The 25,752-nt window shown below is 53.0% G+C and overlaps 1 protein-coding gene across 2 annotated transcripts in view; it reads left to right on the forward strand.

Moving 5' to 3' along the window:
- Window positions 1–775: 775 nt before the first annotated feature.
- The window catches only part of LMO1 (LIM domain only 1), a 41,921-nt gene continuing 16,944 nt past the window's right edge, over window positions 776–25,752 (forward strand). The window contains exon 1 of one of the 2 annotated variants that reach the window (XM_069555252.1): window positions 776–1,184. In XM_069555252.1, the coding sequence (XP_069411353.1) occupies window positions 1,163–1,184 (22 nt within the window). In that variant the 5' untranslated portion in view covers window positions 776–1,162. Of the gene's footprint in view, window positions 1,185–5,638; window positions 6,189–25,752 lie in introns of those variants that run through there. The other variant, XM_069555251.1, reaches the window with a different exon arrangement.

The raw sequence follows: 25,752 nt of genomic DNA on the forward strand, positions 1-25,752 counted from the left end.
TGGGAACCTGGAGTTTATAAGTGGGGGGAAGGGGAGCATCCTCCAGCCCGTGATGGGGTGAGGAGGATACTCTCTCAGCCTGGCTCCACAGACCCCGACCGCCTCCTGATTCGTCTCTTCTGTGGTCTGCACTTGCCCTTGTGGGTTTGAGCCTGCAGTGTGCAATGGCCAGAAAATTAGACAAAATGAAAGGGGATGGGGCGCCGGCCACAGTAGCCACGGAGTCACATTCACAGCCACACACAGAAGCGCGAGCACAAGCTCACACCTTCCTGAGCTGGGTCTCAGACACTGGCCCACGGTCCCCAGCCCCAGAGCTGCACTCACTCCGATGCACTCAGTCCCACACGGGGAGTCCCACACTCACAAGTGGGACTCAAAACGGCACCCACACACACCCACCCGAAATCGCCCACACTCCGCCTCCCCCAAGTCCAAGCTGAAGCTCCCACGGTGTCTCACCACCCCACACAGCCCTCACTCTGGCATGTGGTCACACACACACACACAGAGTCCCTCACACGCACACACTCTGGCTGTGCTTTTGTGTTTTGTCAGAATTAATGAGAAAAGTTCCCGTGCCCTGCGGGTAATTAGTGTCCTTGGAGTTAAATAAGCTAATGGCGGGCACCTCTGGCCCAAGCAATTATGTTTGTGTATTGAATAATTGATTCAAAGGGGGGGGAAGGGCCGCTAATCAGATCTGAACATAATGAATTGATTTAATTAACAGGGGAATGTGAGGGGCCCTGGGAAACGCAGGCTTCTTCACTCGGCTGAGCGAGCGCGGCCGGCGCGGAGAGAAGAGCGCTCGGCGGCGGCGGCTCCGGCGGCTCCGGCCCGGCCCGGGCAGCGGCTGCCGGCTCGGCTCGGCTCGGCCATCGAGGCTGGGCGGACTCGCCCCAGCCCCAGCCCCGCCCCAGCCCCGCCCCGCCCCGCCCCGCCCCCGGGTCTGGCCAGCCCGCCCGCCCGCCCGCCGGAGCTCCTAGCCGGTGGGGCTCAGCTCCGGGCGCCGGTCGATCCGCCCCAGTCCGCGGCCGCGCTCGCCGGGCGCGGAGCCCGCGCGGGGCCGGCGGGAGCAAAGCAGACGGGCGACGGTGGAGTCCGAGCCGCCCGCACCTCCGCGTCCTCGGCCCAGGCCGGGCTGGAGCCGCCGGGGACCATGGTGTTGGACCAAGAGGACGGTAGGTGCCCGGGGACCCGCGGGGCGCAGGGCGAGGGCGGCTGCAGCTTCCCCCGCGCCCAGCCCCGGCCGCCTTTGGCCCGCTCCCCGGAAGCCCCGCGGTGGAGGTGCGCGCGGGTGCTTGTCGGAGTGCCGGGCTCAGCCCGAGGCTCCTCAGCCGGATTAGGAAGTCACACGGGCCAGCCAAGCCCGGCAGCCCTGCACGCTCGGGCAGGGAACTTTCTCACTGACTCTTGCCGCCTCGCGGGCAAAGGAGCACCTCTTCAATCCGCGCAGTGGGCTTCCCCGCAGTGCCCACTGACCTCAGTCTCTCTGCCTCCCCGCTGGGTATCTGCATGTTCCCAGTTCTGCACCGTTGGGGAAAGTCTCCCCCAGGAGGATGCCCAGAAAACCCTGGGGTGGGGGTGCCGTCCAACCAGCACCGTCCTGGGGTCCCTCAGGTCTGGAACTTCATAGCTGCGGGATGGGTGACATGGCTTCACACCTGACCGGGCTGGGGAGGACTCTCACCGATCAGTTACCCCAGCCCAGAGTGTTGGGAGGTGCACTGCCGGTTAGGGCATGTGGATGGGCTGTGTATCCAAGATAGCAGAGGCGGATTCACCTTGAAGGAATGAGTTTTTAAGCTTCAGAGCCCTTCCGTTGTAATTTTGTTTAGTAAATCTATTATTTTTCTTAAAGACCCTTTACTTACCCACCCCAACCCTAGTTGCATAAGGAAGCTTGACTCTCAGAAAATCTAACCATCCCTGGGGTCCAGCTCACACCCTTCCCATTGTAACTGCCAGTCTCTTAGAACTCACAGCCCTGCTGGTCCATGGAGCATCCCCAGTTACTAGGGCTGTTCTCTGGAGCCTGGGAGATGAAGCCCTAAGGCAGGAGGCTGGGAAATTGGGGGTTGGGAGGCAGCTGCCTGTGTGCAGGGAGGGGTCTGGGTGCCTGGCCTTTCACTCTGGCCCCGCTAGTCCCTTGTCCCACCCTGCCACCTCCCAATAGGGTGATTAACTGTCCTGGTTTGCCCAGGACCATCCCTGTTTTATCACTGACAGTCCCAGGTCCTGGAAGCCCCTCAGTCCAGAGAACTGGGGCAAACTAGGACATCTGGTCGACAGCCTATATCCACAACCTTCTCTGGGCTGTTGTGCAGGGGTGGGTTGGCCTTCATTGAAGGGACGGGGAGACTTGTTTTCTGGAGTGTAGATTCTGCATGCTGCTGCTAAGTCACTTCAGTTGTGTCCAACTCTGTGCGACCCCATAGACGGCAGCCCACGAGGCTACCCCGTCCCTGGGATTCTCCAGGCAAGAACGCTGGAGTGGGTTGCCACTTCCTTCTCCAATGCATGAAACTGAAAAGTGAAAATGAAGTCGCTCAGTCGTGTCCGACTCTTAGCGACCCCATGGTCTGCAGCCCACCAGGCTCCTCCATCCATAGGATTCTCCAGGCAAGAGTACTGGAGTGGGGTGCCATTACCTTCTCCATAGGCCCTCACAAAACCTAACAAGTTATAACGGCAGCTTCCTGGAAGGCCTGTCCTGGGCTTCCAGAAACTGAAAGAGGAAAAGTTTGCCAACTGTCTACTTTGCCACTCTAATTGGTTGCAAATCCCTATGCATGGGCTGCTTTGTGGGAGTAGGAGGCTGGGCAGCGTGGGGCGCCTGAACTTGGCCAGCAGGCATCCTGATGGTACACAAAGTCTGTAGATTCACTCTGTCCCCTCAACTGTGGCGGCCACTGGGAACGGGCCTTTGTCACTCCAGATACCCCATTTGAGTGTCACCTGTGAGGCCAGCTTGGAACTCCATCTTGGAGCTGGAAGCAGGCCCTCAGGCCAAGGCACATGTGACAAGCCCCACTGAGGAGTTCTGGAATATCTGGTCTGCTGGGCCTCCGGGGCATCAGGTCTTTAGCCCCCTCCCCCACAACCCCAGTGCAGGAATCCTTCATCGGGACTTTACTGCCAGATGCAATGACAAACTGCGAGGACCCGCCCAAAACTTTGTAAAGCAGCCAGGCTCACCCCCTTTCTGCTCACCGTAACCTAGGGGGCTGAGCAACTGGTCTCCCTCTGCTGTCCCCAGAGGCATTTCAAGGGCATTTTGGAGCACTCTTGGCAGTATCACAGTGAGAGTACATGCTCATCACCTGTGGAATGTGTCAGGTGCATACACCCCCCCCTCCGCCCCCCAGCCCCGGGGGACACGAGAGTTCCACCCTCGGTGTTGTGGGCGTGCCCCTGCACCTGAAGGCAGTTTGGGTGGGAGTGAGCATGGGCACAAGAGTTACCTCCCTGCCCAACAATTACCCATAAGCTGCGAGGGAGGCTGCTGGAGGAGCCAGGCTCCTGCCTGGGTTTGTCAGCCCAGCAGGCCCCTTCCTGGGTGGGAGCTCAAGCCACCCAAAGCGTCCAAGAGTTGCTGGGTAGCTCTGTCCACCAGAAGGCCTCTGTGGAGGCCCTTCTCCAGATGAGTGTGGCAGCTCAGTGCTCATCACTGGGGCTGCAGAGGGAACTGCCTGTGGGCAAAGGCAGCTAGCCCTTCACACACAGCACCTACTCCCTGCTCACACCCCAGCCTCTTCTACAGCATTGTTCTGTAACCCAGGCCTGCCCCAGTCCCTGGGTTGGGCTGCAAGGCCCCTGACTCCCGAAAGAGATGCTGCTAACTGTGTGGCTGCTAATTGGGCACCTTGGGAGCTGAGGAGAGCTGATGTTGGGACAGAGTCCCAAGCACACACCTGAGAGTGAGAAGGTGGCCCCAGCTAATCTGTTTGGGTTTGTGGGTCAGGGCCAGACCCTGAGAGTGAGAAGCAGTCCCAGAGGCCAGGAGAAAGGCCACAGCCCTTGTAGAGTGAACACCTCCAGGTAGCAAAGCGGTGTCTTACAGAAAGAAGCTCCCCCTTGCCAGCCTGCTAGGTCCAGTGCTTGCTGCGCTGTCAGGCCCCCAGCTCAGGCTGGGGTGAGGGGCTGGCACTAAATGTGCCAGCGGCGGCAGTGCCAAAGCCTCCCTCAGACCCTCAGGGTACAGTTGAGCTGCAGTGGCAGGGGAGAGATCAAGCTTGCAGTCCTGAGGGATGGTGAGTCTGAGCAAAATGATATATTTAACATCAAATATACTCAAGGACTATTAGGATTAAGTATTCAAGATGAAGGGGAAAGCGAAACTCTCTGAGCTGCGGATGAAGCATCTCATTAGAAGCAGCCTCTCTTCTGTTTTCTCAAAGCTTGACTTTCCTGCCTAGGGTAGAGGAGGATGGGCTGCAGCACCATCCCCTCTCCCCTTCCCCCTCCCATCAGGCACCCCACATTGGGGCCCTCTAGGGCTTAAGGGGCATGACCTGGCCTTCAAATCTCCCTTGTACCCACTGCCTCCCCCTCACCATTGTCCGGGTGCCACAGTTTACAAAGCATATTCATATGCATTGTCTCATCTGATCCCCACAGCAAATTTGGAGATAGCAAAGCCATCTTCTGCTTCACAGACAGGGAAACTGAGGCCCCAGGGAGAGAAAATGACTTGCAAAAGTCCCCTATTGGTAATAGGCAGAGACGAGATGAAGTTGTGATGGCCCTTTGCCCCTCCAAGGACTCCAGCTTCCTTCTCCTTGCCTGGATCTAATGCTTGGAAGTGACTACGGGGGATAAGCCTCTGGCACATGTGTCTGGAGAAGAGCTGTTGAGATTTCCACCCCATCCTGGAACTCTGTACTGTCAAAAGAGAAAAAAAAAGCCCTTGATATTGAAGAGTGGCCTTCCTGGAGAGAAGGCAGCCTAGGCACCAGCCCCAGGGTGCTCAGAGAGAAGCAGGGTTCAGAAGGAGAGGAGATGAACACTGTATCTCTTCCTGCCTCCGGCGTTACTAAGCAAGAATCATCAATTCTGTAATGGTAGGAATCTGTTTTCACTGCTGTATCCCCATGTGCCTTAGAATAGAGCTTGGTGTATAATATGTGCTCAATAAATAGTTGTGGAATGAAAATAATAACCTTCAAGGCCATGCTGTGCTTGCTTAGATAGAAGCTGAGACAGGATCTCATTCTCTGTGAAATCAAGATGCTCTTCTGAGGGCCTGCTGGAGTAAGGGTGGTGATGGAAGACTCAACAGTGAGAAAATCTGTGCCCTGCAGAGGGTTAACTTTGCCAAACAATCCAGGAAGCAACCAGGAACCCCAGAGAGAGGAGGTAGGAAGGGAGGGTACGTGGTCAGAGAAAGAGTGCCCCTTGGGAGGGGTCCAAAATCAAGGCTGAGGGGACTGAGAGACAGGAGTAGTCCACCAGATAGTGATTGGGAATGAGGACCCTGGGGCCTGAGCAGAGCCACGCGCCGAGTTGAGGCCTAGAGGCCTCCAGGTGGCGCTGCGGAGCCGGGCAGCCGCGCGTCTCCACTCCCCATTAACTCGCGAGGGAGGGGGGCCTCGGGAAATGTGTGCATTTATTCAGTAGCAGGAGTGCAAACCTCATACATTGAGGGAGAAAGGCAGCGGGAGACGGCCGCCGAGATTCCCCCATCTCTTTGAATATAATTTTAGATTGAGATTCAGATTAAATCCGAGGGGAAAACACTTTATGAGGCTGAAAGCTGTGTCGTTGCCAGAGCCAGGGTTATGAGCTATCAAATGCAATTACATTAAGACAGATTATACTGGGCAAATTGAGCCATTTAGAAGGTGAGAATCAAAGAAACGGCTCTGATCCTCTCTTCCCACTTCTCGCTCCCTCTCCCTCTCCCTCTCCCTCTCCAAATTGCAGTTCGTAGTTCCTTGCAATTCTGAGGCACAAAAGTAGGTGAGACTGCTTTTGTATCTGCGAAGTGCTTCACTTCTGAATGTAATTCTAGCTGAGTGCAATCTAGGTTAAGAGCCGGACAAGCGGGTAATTAGAGTCCGCTCGCTGCCCGAGGACCGGCCGCCCCGCCGAAGCGCGCCCGGAATCGGCGCCCTTCTCCCGGCCGAGTAGAGCTGCGGCTGGACACGGAGCGCCCGAGATGATGGTGCTGGACAAGGAGGACGGTAGGTGGCGGGCGGGGGTCCCAACGCCCCGCGCCCCTGCGCCCCCGCCACGGCGCGCGGGAACACACACGCCGGGACACGGGTGCGCACACGCCGGGCTGTGCTGGGCTGGCGGTCCCCAAGGGGCTTGGGACTGGGGTGGGGAGGCAAGGGAGCTCTGGGCTGCGCGCCCCCGGGGCCGGGCCAGGCCGAACCGGACCACGGGCGGGCGAGCTGTGCTCCGGCCGTGTGATGCTCTGCGGGGCCGCGTGGAGGCTCTGGCTGCCCCCGGATCTCGGCGCGGAGGCGGTTCGCGTAGAGCGTTTCGTCTTTGCGGCTGCTCCTCTCACCGCAGCCATCACCCTCGCGCCGCACGCGTAACCCGAGAGTCGCAGAGCGCCGAGCAAATCAGTGGCTTCGGGAAATCGGACTCCAGAGCTTGCGGCCGGCTGGCGCGCAGAAAGAAGGTGGCCACCGCGGTGCCCGTCAGGCCAGGGGGAAAGCCGGCCGGACCTTCGGGGACACAGCTGCCCGAAAGCTCGTTGAGATAAAGGGACGCCTCCTGTGCTGCCCACTGTCTCCCTGCGGGCTCTTGAGCTCGGAGGCAGGAGTTTGGCCCAGAGGAAGAAAGTGTCCCGCTCCTGGCCAGTAGCACGCGTGCCGGAGCCACCAGGACCTACCCTGATCAAGAGCTTCACTGCGCCTGAGAGGTCAGAACAGCGGGGCCCGCGGTGGCTAGAAGCCACTAGCAGGGGGTCTCACACACCCAAAGCCTTCCTGACTGTGACTGTCCCGCAGTAATTGTCCTGGTATGTGCAGGAGAGGTCGGAGAACCCAGCCCCCTTGAGGGTAAAACCAGTGGGTGTCCTGTGACCCAGGGGCAGCCCTCGGGGTCGGGAGATTGGCCCTGCCCTGGAGGTGAGGGTTACCTGGTGGGTTAGTGTTGTCAGGAGACATGAATGTAATTGTTAGCACCCAGGCCCCAGCTGCGTTGTACTGCTGGTGAGGACCTGAGAAGAGGGGTTTCCTGTGAGTCAGCCGGAGTCCTCTTTGAGTGACATCAGCTGACCTCTCCCAGTGAGTATGGAGGTCTGTGCCCTCTGCCCTCCAGGTCGGTGGTGTTCCTGACCTGGTCACTTGGTGGAAATCTGAAGTTAAGTGACTTAAGGTCACACAGGATGTTCGCTTTGCTGCCACTGTGTGTCGATGCCCCTAGCCTCCCTTCCACCCACTGAGACCTCAGGCAGGAAGAGCCATTTAAAATATCTGGCCCACGGGTGGCATGTTGGGGAGCTCTGTGGCTGGTCAGCCCATTTCTGGGCATGTGTGTAGAAAGAGAGGGAGGAGGGCTAAATGCTCAGGCCAAAAGAATCCATTTGCCAGGGTTTGACTAGGGTGAGACACCCACTTCCTGTGTGTTGTTCTTTCTTTGTGGGCCCCTCCCCTGGAGCCCCAGGTGGGCCATTAGAGGGCTGGGCTGGTGCAGGTGTGTACAAACTGGAAAGGAGAAGAGGTCTGGGGTGAGGCCAGACAAGGAAGAAGGAGTCCTTGCTTTAGCTCCTTTCTCATCGACTCCCCGTGTTATCTTGGACCAGTCGTGCCCATCTCAAGACCTCACTTTTCCTCTTGGTAAAGTGAGGAGCCAGGGCAGCCAGGTCCTTCCTTGGTGTTTGGAGGTGCTCCCACCATGGGGAGCATGTGAAAATTGGGGTATGTCTTCAGCCCAGATTGTTTGGCACTGACTCCCTAGGCCCAAGCCAGAAATCCAGAAGACCCAGGCCCTGTACACAGGTGGCCTCAGGCAGGAAGACTGGCTTCCAGCTGACAAGATAACACTGCCAGCAGCACCAGCTCTTGTACCCTGTGCAGGCACCCCAGAATGCCTCGACTCTGTGTACTAAAGGTTTCTAGATGAGCCCTAAATGGAAATGGTTCTTTGGAGGTCATATCAGCCAGTCTCCTGCCTACCCACCCTGGTATATGTGTTTCCCTTAGTGTTCCCCAGACCTGTAGAGAAGAGCTGGCTCTGCCCTAAGGTCCCCAGCCTGCCCAGTCTTAACGATGTGGTGCCCAGTAGTGCTGAGATCACTGAGCTCTGGGACCCCTCACAGCACAAGGAAGAAGACTGGCTTAAGTCCTGAGGAGTCATTTGATTCGTGTCCTGAGCATGTCTTTCAAAAGCAGCCTTTTTGCTCATAAATCCACCCTCCATTCCCTGTTGGAGTCTAGCATCTCCTGGTTCCAGGAAACCTTGAAGGTGGTACCTTCAGCTAGATGGAGGGAGAAAGGCTCTAGACCCATTCACATCCTCACCTCCCCCCCACCCCAAACCTGCTGCCTAATTCCTTCCTCACACTTAATGCTCTCCCAGCAGGTGGCCGTATGGGCTGGGTGGCAGCAGTGGTCCCCAGGGCCCCGAGGAGTGTGTTCCTCCCGGCTGTGGACTGCACCCTTTGTCTGGCTGCAGCGGGGAGCTCAGGCTCCTATTAAGCACCCCCAACGCCTTTTCTCCACCTGACAGCATCTTGTGGGAAGAGGCCCAGGCTCCTCTGGTTGAAGTCAGGTCTGCCAGCTGCCGAGGACCAAAGCTCTTGCTCTGCTGGGCTGCAGGGCTTTCATGTTGCACTTCTGAAAGATAATAAAATATCAATCGCTTTGCCGTAGCAACGGGTTTAAGAGACTTTCTGAAGTATTGAATCGTCAGAAAAAAAATTTTTTTTTTTTTTTTGCTTTTAAGCACAGTGCATTATTAATAAAGTAATCCATTAGGTCGAGCAGTGAAGGGCCACCACAGAGAGGAAAGATCTGTTTTGCAAACGGTTAAACTTCGGGTTTCAAGATTAATTGCTTTCATTTGGATGCTTGCTCTTGGCCTAGCCAGCTCCACTTTACTGGAACTCAGGGTCCTGCCTTTCTACGTGCCGTGGGGCCTGCCTGTCAGCAAAGGGAGCCCAGCTCCAACTTTCCTGGAGAAATCACCCTTCTCCCCCTGGCACCTGTGCTTGGACTGGCACCAGGCAGTGGGCTTTCAGGGGAGGTTTGTGGTCCAAGGGGAGCTATAGCCCTGAACCCTGAAGTCAGATTTGCTCTCAGCCTGTTGGAGAAATGGCCCTAGAGCGGGAGCAGGCAGCAGAGGGTCCAGGCAGCCCCAGAAACAGGGGAGAGCCTCAGGTTGTGAAGGAATGGGCAGGAGAGCATGCTGAAGTCACCCCCAAGGTGTGGCCCCACGTGTGTGCTGCAGAAAGGCAGGTCTGGGTGTAAGCTGCCTCTGCATAGGCCCGGCAGGAGGGCCGGGACGACTGCAGGAAACACAGGCAGCCAGTGGAACTAAACGCCAGACTTAATTCCTAGGGCATTTTTAATAAGTTAAAAAGACCTAAGGAGATTGGAGCTGGGCTGAGGAGGACCAGACAGTGCATCTTCAATTGTTAATGACCGCTATGAGCACGGCCTCCACAGCAGACTAGGTTGATCCATGGGGGCAAGCTCTCAGCTACACTTGGCTACTGATCGGCAGGACCTCCTAGAATATCCCGTCATGCTCTGGACTACAGAGGGTCCTAGGGGCCTTTCCCAGCAGAGTGTGGCCAGGACCTCCCTGGTCCTGGAGGTAAGGCAGGGAGGGAGTGGGCCCTGATGCTGTTCCGTAGCGCAAACCCCAACCCATCGGCAGGAGGGTGGAGCCCACTAGACACTGCTCTCTGTTGAGGGCTGGTAAAGGCCTTGTGAGGCTGGCACGGTGGGGAGCAGGCCTGGCACCCGCCATGTGCCTGGAAGAGAAGGGTCTCCAACTGCACCCACCAGTCTGGCCTGGGCTTCAGCCATTTCCTCATGCAGGGGAATGAAGCATCACAAAATCTGAGCATGTACAGCTATGTCCCCTTCCTGCCCAAACTCAGCGAGGCAGGGAGCCTATAAGGATGCCTTTCCCCAACCCCCTCCCAGAGCCCAGGGTAAAAAGCAGGTGCTTCTGTCTGTTCTCTGCTCTTCCATTCATCTGCCCATGCGGAGAACTCGGGATGGGAGGGACAGGGTGGGGGGACAGGGAAACAACATAAATTGGTCTGTCGTCCGGAATCCATGTCTCGCTAATGTACCCAGATTAACTCAACTGTAAATTGTCTCCTTGGATGGCAGTGTCTTGCTAAAAGTTTCCCATATGATTCATGATTTGGATTGCTTTTAACGGCTATTGGCTAAGCAAGCCGGTGACTGTACAAGGTGATGCAATTGGCATTAGCGAGGGAGGCACGGGAGCGTGTAATGCAGTCAATACTGCATTAACTACTGATGCCCAATTACAGGGAGTGGGAGAGAGCCTTTCAGGAGCATTAGGACTGGGGGAAGCTGAGATCACTGGCCGCTGCTCGCCTAAAAGCTTCACCCTTTGCGTGCCGGGGCTCGGCCCTGGCCTGGCCACTCACTTGGCCTCTGTGGCCGTAGGAACTGCCTCTCTCTCTCTCTTTCGTGTCCCACAACGATGCTTTTAGCACATGGAAATGTGCATTTTCCTAGAGCCGGGGCCTGCTTCTCATCCCTTCTGAGAATTGATTTCCCACCTAGCTCCAAGTCCCAGAATCAGACGGGGTGGCTGCCCCACCTGCTTCCATTTAAGCAACTGCTCAGCCCCATCTGAGAGTAGGACCAAGAGGAGGTCTATTTTGGTCTCTCCCCCTTGGAACAGATGGATGGTTGCCAGTGAGCATTGGCGGCCAACCCTCTATGATCGGAAGAGACATGAGGTTTCGCGCTCAGCACAGCTGGACTGCTGGCACAGGCAAGGCTGCTGAAGCTGGAGAGTGGTCCTGGCTGGGCCTTCTCTGAACAGAAGACAGAGCTGGTTGGCTGATGAAAGTGACCCAAGCCAGCATGGGGTCCTTAGCCAATGTGGGCCTCCTCCAGAGCTATATCCCACAAAGGGCAGAGCTGTCCCCATGTAGCCAGGAGGCCAAAACTGTTGTTCAGGTCCAATTCCTGGGGCCAGAGGACCTCCCAGGAACCCCTGATCAGGCACATTATGAAGTTTGGAAGCAGCTAGGGATGAAGGTAGAAAAAAGGACCTGATACCCAGTGTGGCAGGTACTATGGGACTGGCTGCCACATCTACTATTTTGCTGAGCTACGTAGGCCCAATATGTCCACTGTAGTTCTGTGTTCTGTGCCAACCCAGCGTTGAGGTGGTTTTGCCTCTAGACTTTCTTCTCATCTCTGTGGTGAGAACAACCACATCTAACTGGCAGGATTGTTATCAGAATTAACTCAGATAATATACATGTGCACACATAATAAACCAGGAAGCTTCATGCATTGTGCAGTAACAGTGCCAGCTGCAAAACCACAGGCTGATCTGAAATAGTCCTGTGCCCAGATCCGTGCTTTGTTTGCTGCCCGGCACTGGGCCCTCATCCTCCCTTTTCTCTAGTTTATCCATCGTGGCCATCCCTCACCACTGTCCGGGAGGCAGGGCAAACTCACTACTCACCACTGTTCAGGTCCTTACAGTCAGGTAGCACCATGGGAAGAAGCCTCCAAAATCACTCTTTGTAAGCCCTTCCATTTATAGTGGCAGAGTTGAGACTCAAAGTCGCCCAGAATTACATAGGGAGTTAGAGCCCAGAGCTTTAGCATCTTTCTGTGTTCCATCCTGGCTTCCATGCCTCTGCCTGTACCCAAAGTGTGACAAGGCTGGATGGTAGAAATCTCTGATAAGGAGGAATATGAACCTAACCAAGACCATGTGTCTGGGCATCCTACTCATGGCCCCACTGACAGCCAGGGCATGTGTTCTCAGATGTAGGTAGGTCTTCCTGGTAGGTGCTGATGGGCGCTAACCTGACCTGGGCCTTCATGGGCTGGAGCAGCCCCAGAGGTACATGTGGCCTGTAGCCCATGCTGCCTGCCTGCCCTGCCTGGAGCTGAAGGACACCAAGGCACACACGACCTCCTCCCAGCCTCGGCTGAAATTTCCTTGGTGTTGCTGGCCTGAGTTTTCCTGGTAGGTCTGTCCTCTAGATAGGGCTACACCAGTGGAATCACCTTGTGCTGACTTGCAAAAGCTGATTTTGCACATCCCTTCCAATTCTGAGTTCAGTGACATCACATTGGTAACTTGATACAAGCCATAGTGGAAATATTAACACCACAGAAATTGGCAAACACTGGAAATCAAGGTTTCTTTTTTTCCTGGAGAATCAGTTGTGAGATATTTATCAACACACCACTGGACTGCATTCATCTGGGACTCTGGACCTAACTCTTTCACCACCATTCTCCCATCCCATCTACCACCTTTCATTTGGTACCAGAGGACACAGCCTTTGCCACCCTGACATTCTAGCAGATACCTGCTGCCACACTAGGCTGGGCAGGACTGATATGTCCACTCTGGTTTTATCTCCCATGCCATTCTGGCATTTCCCTCTGTACCCTTGCTCATGCTGTCCCCCTTGCCTGGTGCATCCTCTCTACCCTTTGGTTGGCCTTGAGGGAGCCTACAGGCAGCCTAGGCTTCTTACAGACCATTCCAGGTCCTGCTCAGAGTCACATCCACCCAACTAGCTACAAGCTCATCTCTCATTGGTTGGAGGACGTTTATTTTGTGTTCTGGCTAAGGCAGGAGCCTATTGTGGCTGACATAACAGAGGTGGGGGGCAGGAGGGAGGGGGGCTGGCCCAGGTGCAGGGACAGATGCCTCAGAGTGCAGGCCTACCGAGTCCCCAACTCTACCTGCTACCCCTTTCTAAGTGGGCTTTCTTGAGTGGCCTACTGCTTCAGGTGCAGCCTGCTAGCATAAGTCAGGAGACCTGGCTGACTGCTGTGTGACTTCCGGCAACTTCCTGGGCCTCGGTTTTCACATGTCTACAGTGGGGGCAGCACTTAACTGGCACCTCATGTCCATGTACACACTTGATAATCCTGGAAGCCTAGTGTCCATGTGAAGTGAGAGTGCTCTCTACACAGATGCAGGATGATCTCTTTGGCTTTGGCCTCTTGGTCTTTACACAGCAGCTCTTGTTTCACTGAGCCCTTGATTAAAAGCAAGCATTGTACTGTGCATGTGTATCAGTTAGTTATTGCTGCATAACCAACCACTCCAAAACTCAGAAGCTCAAAACAAGCATCTATTTAGCTTTTGAATCTGTGTGTCAGTAATGAAGGTTAGGCTTGGCTAAGGGGTTTTTTGGGCCTTGGCTGGACTCGCTCATGCCTGGGGGATGGCTGATCAGCTGGATGCTGGGGATAACAAGACTACGTCCCTCATCATCCAGCAGACTTTTCTAGATGGTTCCCAGGCTGGAGGCAGGTCCAGAATGAATGTGCACAAGGCTTCTTGAGGCCTCGGCTTGGCTCTGGGATATTGTCACTTTGTATTCTGTTGGCCAAAATAAATCACAAGGCCAGCCCCAATTCAAGAGAGGAGGGAACAGTTCTATCCTTGAAGGAAGGAGGTGAAAAGTCACATTGCAAAGAGTGTGAATATGGGGAGGGGTAGAGACTTAGAGCCACATAGGGGTTGCACAACTCACAAGACCAGAGCTGGCTGTGAGCCCAGGCCATCCGCACCCCTCTTTGCTCTGCTGGCTCCCAGCTCCCCGTTGCAGCTGGCAGACTTGAGGATGGGAGACAATGATACTTGTGACCCTGAGTAGGATCAGGAATGGTCTGTAATGGGGCCGCAGGGGGAGCTCATGGGAGAGGGATGGAGCCAGCAAGAGGATGACTTGGGGTTGGGGGTGTGAGAGGCTTCCTGTGGGGGCCATTGTTGGGAGCCGACATCAGAGCCTGGCCTGGCCGGTTCCTCCATGGGGAAGCCTGGCGGGGACCACAGTGAGGTCAGGCCCCACTGCCTTCTCTGGCTTTTCGTCTGTCCTGCAAAGCCACCCATCAGTTGCAAGGGGCGTGAAGTTCCATGGTTCCCAGAGTGGACTGAAACCTGGGCATCCATGCAGATGCAGCCAGGCGGGAATCAATTCATTGGTTAGCCCCTCGCCTCAAAACAGGGCAGTAAGTGGGCTGGTGAGAGGCCCGTGTACATTCATAAACCAGCTGATTGAAAAGCAATATTTCAGATAAATACAAGCCAGCGATCTATCAGTGGTTGTAATAAAACCCAGGCTTCAGGCTGTGATTTTATTTTGAAATAATAAGAATTGCTTGATTCTTTTTACTTGAGTTACCATGGTAATTCCAGCGTGGAGCAGTGTTATATTGATTTAGAAAGTGGACAGTAATATTTCTTTTGTGTTATTCTGTTTCTAGGCCTTGATTTCTAATTTCCACTTGGAGATTACTTTTATAAATTTCTTAAGTCCTTCCACTTTTTTTCCTCTCACAGTATAATTTTCCTCTCATACGCCGCTATGTTCTGAGCTTATTGGTTTGCTCTTATTTTAAATTAAACTTGCTGGTTTCAAATATTGAAATGACATCTTTGTCTGTGTCTGTACTTTGGTTTAGCAAAATATTACAGTCTGACGCTTTCTGCTTAATAATTTAAGGGAGGCATTCTGCCGGCCCTCACTGGGTGCTGATAACTTATGACTCAACCAACGCAGACCTTAAACTCCTGACATTTTAATATTGTGTGGCGGGAGCGGCCGCCCCTCTGCTTGGAATCTCAGTGGAGAAAAATCCATGTGGTACCCCAGAAGGGAGTTTTAATAATTCACCTTTGCTGGTTGGCACAATGACTTGATAGAGAGGGGGAGGGACGCTGGTTCTTTTTGGATAAGTGGGAGCAGCCCTGGTCTGGGCTCCGATGGCCCCCACGGGCACCCACTCCATCCAGACTTTCCTGTCCCCTGAATCTTTAAAAACTCCAATTCCTGATCCCTTGGTGATAGACTGTACAGCCTGGATTATTGGGGGCTGCCTATGGATTGTTGGGGGCTGCATCATGAATGCTTGAACTCTCCGTTTCTTAATTTTCCAAGTGAAACTAGCTTGGGCTTAGTCAGACAGACTGAGTTCAAATCCCACTTTGGTCACTAGGTAATCCTAGATAGTAAACTGAATAGTAATTCTAACTGCTGAAACGGATATGATCATGACCATCTTCACACAGCTCTTGATGGTCTTAAAGGTGATTGATGTGGTTTCTCTCACATTCCTAGGGTTTTGGGAGGAGTAGGGGAGAAAGTGGATGTGGCTGTGCTTTGAAAAGTTTACTCCGCTCCAGATGTGCCTGGGTTCAGAGCTCTGGCAGGAGTGTTCTTTGGAGAGGACCCGGGGCAATGACTCCGCAAGGAAATGGGTCAGCCCCACCCACTTTCCTGGTCTGCCCAGCGGAGAACAGGGAATCTGCTGCAGCAGGCTAGAGGGTGTTCTCTGTCCTCCGACTTCTCCATACTACACAGCAAGAATGGGGCTCCAGGAGGCTCACAACAACAGCGGTTGTAGGGCAGAGATCTGTACACAGGCCCCCTGTCTCTGGCCTGAGGAAAGGTCCTTCCTGTCCTGTGTGTATCCACCCGTGTGGTGGTGTATTAGTTATCTCTTGCTGTGTAACAAATTATTTCACAATTTAGCAGCTTAAAAAAGAACCCACTTTTTAATCTCACAGTGTCTGTAGGTCAGGAGTCCAGGTACTCAGCTGGGTCTTCTGTTCAGGGTCTGTCATAATGATCAAGGCACTGGCTGGGACTGTGGTCTCATCTGAAGATTCATCTGGGGGAATGAACTTTCAAGCTCACTCATGTGGTGGTTGCTGCTGCTGCTGCTAAGTCACTTCAGTCATGTCCGACTCTGTGCGACCCCAGAGACAGCAGCCCACCAGGCTCCCCCATCCCTGGGATTCTCCAGGCAAGAACGCTGGAGTGGGTTGCCATTTCCTTCTCCAATGCACGAAAGTGAAAAGTGAAAGTGAAGTCGTTCAGTCGTGTCCAACTCTTAGCGACCCTATGGTCTGCAGCCTTCCAGGCTCCTCCATCCATGGGATTTTCCAGGCAAGAGTCCTGGAGTGGGTTGCCACTGCCTTCTCCTCATGTGGCTGTTGGTGGGATTCAATTCCTTGTGGGCTGCTGGACCGAGGGCCTCCATTCTCCACTGATGGATGGCCAAAGGCTGCCTTCAGCTCCATGCCTCGTGGGTTTCTCCACTGAGAGCAGCTTGCTTCCTTGAAGCCACCAAGGGAGAATGTCTGCTAGCAGCAGGAAGTCACAGTCTTTTATACAATGTGACACATCTAAGCACAGATGTGACATTCCATCACTTTTGCTGTGTTTTCTTCCTTGGGAGCAAGTCTCTAGGTCTAGCTCACACTCAAGGAAGTGGGTGGGGGGCGGGGTGGCACAGGGTGCAGAGGATCATTGCACGCCTGTGTGCTCAGTTGCTTTAGTCTGTCCAATGCTTTGTGACCCCAGGGACACCAAGCTCCTCTGTCTGTGGGATTCTCCAGTCAAAAATACTGGAGTGGGTTGCCATGCCCTCCTCCAGAGGATCTTCCCAACCCAGAATCAAACCTACATCTCCTGAGACTTCTGAACTGGCAGGTGGATTCTTTACCCACTGAGTTACCTGGGAAGCCAGAGGATCACTGGGACAATCTTAAGAAGCTTCCTATTGCTTGTGAGAGGTCAGCCTCCGGAATAGCATCTCAGGCCCCAGGTGTCCAACAGCTTAGCTGCCCCCAGAGAGAGTGACTCACCTCTATCCCTAGGAGGCCCAGTGCCTCTACTCCCTGCATCACCTCATACCAGGGAAGGACACGGATGTCCCAGCACCTTTCATTTCATCTTCACAGCACCTCCAGGAGGCTGGAGCTCAGCATTAGGCCCATTTTGCAGAGGAGAGGGTTATGCCCAGAGAGGGCAGGCTTGCAAAGCACTTGTCTGTTACTCCAGGGCCTCTCTTCTCTCGGAGGAGATGAGGGTCGTTCCTTCCTGTGGCAGCCTCCCCACAGCAGTGGGACTGAGGGCCTCGGCCCTTTGCCTGCTCTGCTCAGGTGGAGCTGGCGTCTTTGAGGTTGCCTGGGCAGAGGCCACCTCAGCAGTTTCTCACCTGTGAACAGGGCTGAAGGAGACTCTCCTGTGGGCTGGGGCAAGGATGGAGACCAAAACTCATGCCTCCTCCACCTGGCTCTGCCACCAATTCACAGTATGTCCCTGAGCAGGTCTCTTCCCCTCTCTGGGGTTATGTTTTCCCATTTATGTTTCCAGGGTTGCTGGCTGCTTGATGCCCAGCTATACCATGCATGGAGACGTGACCACTGGTGGATAGCAGTTGGGGTGAGGCCAAGACCAGGAGAGAGACACCACCCCATTGATGTTGCTGTGTCCTTCTTTCGTCTCCCGGGGTTAAGAAGTAGAGATCCCAGGTGAAAGCATCTGTGGCCTCCAACCCTCCACACTTGGTCAGGTGGACGATCCCATCCCTGGCTCTTCCCAGACAGAGCTCAACTAGGAGACAGAGGGGACTCTTGGAATAGGTCTAAAGCCTGGAGGCCAGTGAGCCTGTCCCAGCTTCAGACCTGAGAGGACCCTGGTCAATTATGTCCTTTTATCAGTGGTTGGGGGGTGGGGGTATGAATGCACCAAGAAGCATCCATTAATAATTCTTTGCTGACCCTGAGATACTCAGCTGATACTTTCTGAGTAGAAAAGTCCGGGGCCCAGCAGAGGCTGCCTACAACCTGGGATGGGACATCAGGGCTGAACCTCATCTCTTTGCCTGTTGACCAGAGGCAGTCTCTTGTAGGTGGCCATTCTCATGCCAGCCAGAGGCTGCTCCCCAGCTTCCAGGCATCCTGGCAGGGCTTAGGGCTCCCAAGGACCAGAGGACAGTGGATGGGGCTAACTTGGGCGCAGGTCCCGATTAGTACTCAGCCCAAGTACAGAGTATGATGTTTTGACCTGCCTTTTTGCCCCTTAGGATGTTTTCACACTACTCTTTGATCCTCAGAATGCTTTATCAGATCAGTGCTAAAATATGCCTTTTACACAAGAATAACATCTCATTAGTATTATTGAAAATGTAAAGAAAAAAATAATCCAGGAAAAAATCTAAATTGGTTGAAATAATTAACACAAAGCAAAACTGGCAGCAGTTAAGGCTGCACCTGGCAAAATATGTTATTGACTAAAAATTGACAGAAGAACCAAATCTTCCTGATAGAATTTAGACCTGCCAAAGTTGGCTCAGGAAATATTTTCTGGTATAAATAATTACTACCAAAAAAAAAAATCCTCGGCAACAATGAAAGTTCTAGTTTGAAAGATTTCATTTGAGCACCAAACTGATCATAAGCCACATAGTAACTTAAAAATCTAAGAATAATTTACCCCAATGAGAATACTTCCAATATAATAAAATGGAGGAGAAAGAAATTGTTTAACACTAATGAATAGAAAATTGATCAAGGCATCAAACTGATTTAATGAAGCTCATTAAGAACTACTTTCTTAATGAAATATAATCAAGAGACAATGCTTATTAACATATGGCTGTTAGGGGCTAGCCCCTAGTAGTAGATGTTTAGTAAATATTTGTTGCATGACCTGTGAATGAATGAGTTAACAGGTAAAGGAAGGCAGGAGAGGAATAGACAGAATGAAGAATTCCTCTATCCCAGAGAGAGGGCAGATTTTCATTTTATTAAGATCATTTGGGCTATTCTGGAATGTTTTCCAAAACCACCAAGCAGTTCTCCAGTTTTCAGTGGTCACCTACTGGATGTCCTACAAATTTAACTCAATTCTGACACCTGTCTTCCCAGAGGTGACGTCAGAACCCACAGGTCCAGGGCTCACTCCCACAAGACTGCCTTCACCTCAGAAGCCAGTCTCGAGCCCAGGTGTCGCCTGTACTTCAGATCAACATGGTAATTATCAGGGTTCCCCACACCTCCTCCTCCGGTGAGATCATCTCCTGGAATGGCTCACAAAGCTCAGGAAAGCATTTCCTGTCATTTACCAGTTTGCGCTAAGGATATGATAAAGGATACGGATGAGCAGGTGGATGAAAAGCACGTAGGGTGAGGTCTGTAGGGTCCCGAGCACAGCAGCTTCCATCCTGTGGAGCTGGCATGCATCGCCCTCCTAATATGTGAACATGCTCACCAGCCCAGAGCTCATCGAATCTTGCTCAGGACTCTGTATAGAGCTTCATCACTAGCCACCTCCCAGCCTTTCCTGGAGGTCAGTGCGTGAGGCAGAAAGTTCTGACCATCTAATCATAAGGTCTTTCTGGTGACCAGCCCCAGCCTGAGGCTATCTAGGGCCCCCACCCTAAGTCACCTCATTAGTATAAACTCAGAGGGACTCAGTAGGGACTCCTTATGAATGACAAAAGATACTCCCATTACCCAGGAAATTCCAAGGTGTAGGGGAGTTCAGTGCCAGGAACCTGAGACAAAGACAAAGATATATTACTGTTATATCTACTCAATCCGTTCAGTTCAGTCACTCAGTCCTGCCTGACTCTGTGACCCCATGGACTGCAGCACATCAGGCCTCCCTGTCCATCACCAACTCCCAGAGTCTGCTCAAACTCATGTCCATTGAGCTGGTGATGCCATCCAACCATCTCATCCTCTGTTGTCCCCTTCTGCTGCCTTCCGTCTTTCCCAGCAACAGGATCTTTTCCAATAAGTCTGTTCTTCACATCAGGTAGCCCGAAGTATTGGAGCTTCAGCTTCAGCATCAGTCCTTCCAATGAATATTCAGGACTGATTTCCTTTAGCATTGACTGGTTTGATCTCCATGCAGTCCAAGGGACTCTCAAGAGTTCTCCAACACCACAGTTCAAAAGCATCAATTCTTTGGTGCTTAGCCTTTTTTATGTTCCAACTCTCACATCCATACATGACTGCTGGAAAAACCATAGCTTTGACTAGATGGACGTTTGTCAGCAAACTAATGTCTCTGCTTTTTAATATGTTGTCTAGGTTGGTCATAGCTTTTCTTCCAAGGAGCAAATGTCTTTTAATTTCATGGCTGCAGTCACTATCTGCAGTGATTTTTCAGTCCAAGAAAATAAAGTCTGTCTCTGTTTCCATTGTTTCCCCATCTATTTGCCATGAAGTGATGGGACTGAATGCCATGATCTTAGTTTTTTGAATGTTGAGTTTTAAGCCAGCTTTTTCACTCTCCTCTTTCACTTTCATCAGGAGGCTCTTTAGTTCCTCTTCACTTTCTGCCATAAGGGTGGTGTCATCTGCATATGTGAAGTTACTGATATTTCTCCCAGCAATCCTGATTCCAGCTTGTGCTTCATCCAGCCTGGCATTTCTCATGATGTACTCTGTATATAAGTTAAATAAACAGGGTGGCATTATATAGCCTTGACATGCTCCTTTCCCAATTTGGAGGATAATTGGAGGGGATAAAACTAGGGGCAGAAAAAGACCAGGCATGACGTAGGAGGGAAGTGTTCCTTGTTTTGAGTTTTATAGGATGACCACTCCCTACCTTCTCCAGCCTCAGACTGCCCTCTGCTTCTTCCTGCAGTTCCCTTCCTTCCAAGAGTCATTCTGGGCCTGTGGGTGGGTGGGGTGGAGACGGGGGACTAGATGGTCAGACTGGAGGCAGTTGAAGTCCTGGAAAGAAATGGTGGAGGGTGTGGCTAGAGCTGTGCCCTTGGGAATGTGAGGGCTCCTCTGAAGTCTCCTGGTGGTCAAGATCTTGCCTAGAGCATTTCTACTACCAGTAGCAAGGCTTGAGTTTCCAGAGTTGAGCCCCAGGGAAGGCAGAGTCCTCAACTGCAAGCCTGTCCTTATCCGCTTTTGTCCCAGAGGTTCCTGCTGACCCTGCCCAGCTTTGGCCTGAGGCTCCCTGCACACGTGCTCTCTTCTGTGGCTGCCCCATGATTGGACCAAGCATCTGGCTTTCCAGCCTTCAAAGGAGTGAGCTGAAGCCCTTGGCCTGAGGCAGGCGGGAGCACACCAGGGCAGGGGAGCAGCAAGTCCAGCCCAACCAGCTATCCACTTCCCAGCTCCCAGAATCTCATTTAATCGGTCTGTAAAGTGTTTCCTGGCCTTCACAGCTCTGGGCCTGTTTCCTCTCTCAGGCTGTCTTCCATGAAAGCTCCTGGACTTCCCTGGTGATCTAGTGCTTAAGAATTCGCCTGCTAATGCAGGGGACATGGGTTCAATCACTGGTTCAGGAAGATCCCACATGCCGTAGGGCAGCTAAGCCCGTGCTTCGCAGCTACTGAGCCTGGGCTTCCTAGAGCCCATGCTCCGCAGCAAGAGAAGCCACCACAGTGAGAAGCCTGTGCATCACAACTAGAGAGTAGCCCTCCACTTGCCGTAACTAGAGAAAACCCAAGTGCAGCAATGAAGTGCAGCCAAAAATAAAATTTAAAATTAAAAAAAAAAAAAACCTCCTGATTCTGGGAAAGAGCCAAGTCCCTCTACCCTTATCCATGTCTAATACAGCCCACCTCCTGATTATGTGAGAGTATGACTGGCCTGAGAAGATCAGAACCTGTGTCTGAGGGCACTTCCATGGTGAGCCGAGTGTAAGGCCCTGGCTCTGCAGTGAGCTGTTCCTCAGGGCCTCTGTGCAGCACCGCTCCTGCCTGGCCTAGGGAGCCACCCAGACCATTCCACCCTGGCTGCACTCTCCCCATGGCCCACATTCCAGATGCCCTGCCTTCCCTTCCGGGGTAAAGGCTTCAGATTCCCTTCCCCAAGAAGAGAGAAACCCCAAGAGCATCAGTCCAGGCCCCAGATTCAGGGGTGGCTAGGTACACCCTGCCACAGTGGGCCTGGCTCCCTCTGCTGACCACAAGCTTCATCTTCTTGAATCACCTTCTCAGATTAGCCACAAGGGGCGCTGCCCTGGCCTGGGCACTGTACTCTCTCCCTCTAGCAGTTTTCATTTGACCCCAAGGCGGCCTAGTCACCTTCCTTCCTGGCCTTTGTGGCCTGGATCTGAGCTGGTACACCCCGCCTAGGGGAGACTCTCAGGCCCTGAGAGAGGGTAGCACTCCTTTCTGAACCTTGGCTGGGGACCTGGAGGACCTCACTCCAATCCAAGTTGCCTATGCTGTCACTTGTCCCTAATGTAGGACAAGCTCAGGGTATGGAACAGGGACCCCCCTCCCTGAGTGTGTTGTTTGTGGGTGGGATGATAGCCTCAGAGGATGGAGAAATTTCAACAGAGAGCTCTAGGGAGATAAAACACAAGTGTAGGCGTGGACACACTCAGGGAGTCAGAGGAGAGTGATACACCAGTATGGTCTGAGCTGCCTAGGGAGCAGGGCTGGAAAGAGAAGGCACAATCAGATTTCTGAATGGGAGTACTGAGGAGGGAGCTGGTAGGGGTGGGGAGGGTGATCTGAAGCCCTTCCTTATGGAGTAGCTGTTATGAGACAGGATGATCACGGCTGAGGGCTGGCTGGACCCCTCTCCTGACCCCAGCATTTACTTTTTATGAACTGTTTTCTCTTGTTCTGAAAGGAACATTTGTTTTGTTGTTTGTTTTGCTTTCCTTTATAACAGCTTTACTGAGAGTAATTTGAATGCCACAAAATTAACCTTTTAAAAATGTGCGTTTCAGTGTATTTAGAGTGATGCAGCCATCACCATTATCTAATTCAAGAACATTTCATCACCCGAAAAAGAAACTCCATATCCATTAGCAGCCACTCCCCATTCCCCTCCTCTCTGGCAACCACTGATTTACTTTCTGTCTCTAAGGATTTGCCTATTCTGGATATTTCATACAAATGGAATCAGACAAGTGGTGGCCTTTGTGGCTGACTTCTTTCCTATCGTAATGTTCCCAAGAGTCATCCATGTTGTTGCATATTTCAATACTTCATTTCTTTTCATGGCCAAATAATATTCCATTATCTGTATATATCACATTTTATTTATCCATACATCAGTTGATGGGCATTTGAATTGTTTTTACTTTTTAGCTATTGTGAATTATGCTACCATGAACATTCATATACAAGTTTTTGTGTGGACATATGTTTTCATTTTTCTTGGGTATATATTTAGGAGTAGAATTGCTGAGTCATATGGTAATTCTATGTTTAGGGATATTTGTTTTTGACTTTAAATAAATAGTACAAGAATGTTGAGAAGATAAACCATCCTTGGCTGTCTGAGCTTTGGGAAAGGAGGTTGCCTGCAGCCTAGTGCCCTGGGCAGTCCTTTTCACCTGCTGGCTTCAGTTTTCTGATCAGTGAAGTGGGATTTCTTATGGATCTTTGCTCACTTCGAGAGCTGTTGTTAGTAATTACTACTTACATAGCGTGTCTAGGATTGTAAAACACTCCTCTTGCTTTAGCTGCTTTGCTCCTTTGGCCATGCAGTTTGGGTATTATTACTCGAGTTCTGTTGATGGAAATGCTGAAGCTCAGAGAGTCTGAAGGACTTGACTGAGTTTACATTGTGGATTCATGGCAGAACCTGAACTTGAACCTAGACTCATCAGGGTCCAGGTCCCTGGCCTGAACTCCCGTCTTGCCTGTGTCTCTGGGCACAGCAGGGTGTTATGAGAGGGAGATCCTTGTCTGAGCAGCCATCATGTTCTCATCCCCATCCTGCGTGCTGGAAAGTCAGGCCCCAGACGTGGCAAGACGTGGGCTCTAAGGCAAAATGCTACCCTAGGATTTGTCAAGAGTCCACTTTTTAGCTGTGTGACTTTGGATAAATTACTCCACCTCTCTGAGCCTCAATTTCCCCATCCACCAAACTGAAGCAGTAATTACTCAGAGCACTGGAAGGAGAATGTGGTAAGATGTATAGGAAATGCCAAGCACGATGTGAGGCAGGTGCTACAACACCTGAGGGGGGCTTGGGGAGGGTGCGGAGTGCTGTGGGACCTTTGAGGAGAAATGGGTAGATTCTGGGCTGTTCAGAGCTGGTGTTGGGGAGGAGACATCCCTTGGGCTGGCCAGGAAGCTGAGAGGAGGTGCGCTTTGCCAGCGTTCTCCAGCCTGGGGCTGCCAGAAAGCAGGAGGGGTTTCCAGGGGTCTCACCCAAACCTCCCATCTCCAGGAGAGCTTGTAGACAGGCCCTGCTGCACCTCAGCCCTCACCCCTAGCCTCGCCCATGATGCCTGAGACGGGGGCTTGCATGACTGCCTTAGTTAGCCCGAATGGTAATAAAACACTTTAAATTTATTGTGACATTTGGATTTAATTAAAAAGTACACACTTAGGGAAGTAGAACATAATGGGGAGAGAGGCAGGGTGGCTTTTCCCCTCCTTTCTTCCCCAAACTAATTAGCGTTGTATTTTAAATTGTTTATGTGCCGCTAATCATTGTAATAAATCATTTATACTGAAAAAGACACAGTCGGCTGTGCCCGCCGCGCGGGTTCCGCTCGCCAGGCTCTATCGCGAACAAATTGATCTGGAAGTGAATTTATTAACCACTGGGGAAGAAATCATTAGTGCTTTCTCTAAACATTCCCCAGGTACGCTTTATTGCCGCAGTTTATGCTGTAACTAAAAGGAGCATTACCCAGGCCCATGTTGTAATTTCCTTGCAGAGCCAGCAGCCCACTCCCAAGACAAGGGGTGGGAGGGGTTGGGGCATTCCTGCCTCCTCGCCTGCAAGTGGTCTGGTGACCCCAGCCCTTCTGCAGGGCTGCTCATTCCAGAAGGGGGCTGCCCTTCTGGTGCCTCTCAGTGGAAGAGGCTCACAGTTGCTTGTGTTTATGTCTCTTTCAGTGTGGCTTCCAGTTGAGGGCTCAGCCTCAGGTTTGGAGGGGCAGGGGCGGTGAGTCACTGAGGTCAGACAGGCTTGTGGACCAGCTTCCCCACCCAGAGATGGAACGCATCAGTGGTGGGCTGATCGTCTGCTTGGAGGAACAAATATGCCTGAGCAGGGCCCCAGACAGGGCAAGGGCTGCTAGGAGCCTACTCTGCCTGCAAGTATCCCCAAGGCTCTCCTCCTGTGGGCCTAGGGGCCTCCTCCCAAGTTTGGCTGGAGCAGTCTGTTCTGCTTGGCTTCCACCTGAGGCCCGCTGTCCCATGATTCCCATCCCCTTCCAGAGCAGGGCCAGGATGGTGCTCAGCACGCCCCACCTGGCCTGACGGGTGGCAGGCAGGATGACTGTCAGCTCTCTGGCTGCAGACCCCATGCCTCAGTGCAGCCTGCGGCCACCCCGGCCTTCCCAGCAGTCCAGCTACCTAGTCATGCTTTCTCTCCCTTTGCTCTGGGAGGCTTCAGACTACTCTCACTGCCCAGGGCCTGCACGCCCAGGCCTGCACAGCAGGCTTCCTCCCACCAGGTTTCTGGAAGGGAAATTCACTTCTGAACCAACACCTTCTCCCTGGGAACCCATGGCTGGTCTGAGTTACAAATGTCTGAGATACAAATTCCTGCCTGTCTGACTCACTGCTTGTGTTCTTAGCAGCTCCCTCCACTGGGGCCCCACGAGCCTCCTCAGCCAGGTTTGGGGTTTGTGGGGATCTGGCTCATGTGGGCCTTGCCTTCACTTCTTTTCACCAAGGTCTGCAAAGGAGGGAGGAGCAGCCCCCTAGCCTTCAACAGGAGGCCCCAGGGTGGCACCTCAGGCAGGCACCCAGGGGCCGTGCTGGGGCTACTGGCACCTAAGAGGCTTCTCCCACTTCTGGGGTCTCCCTCCCAGCCTCCTCACCCTCCCCTCCCTCACCCAGCCTG

This window comes from Ovis canadensis, chromosome 15, assembly GCF_042477335.2.
Source record: "Ovis canadensis isolate MfBH-ARS-UI-01 breed Bighorn chromosome 15, ARS-UI_OviCan_v2, whole genome shotgun sequence".
Lineage (NCBI taxonomy): Eukaryota > Metazoa > Chordata > Mammalia > Artiodactyla > Bovidae > Ovis > Ovis canadensis.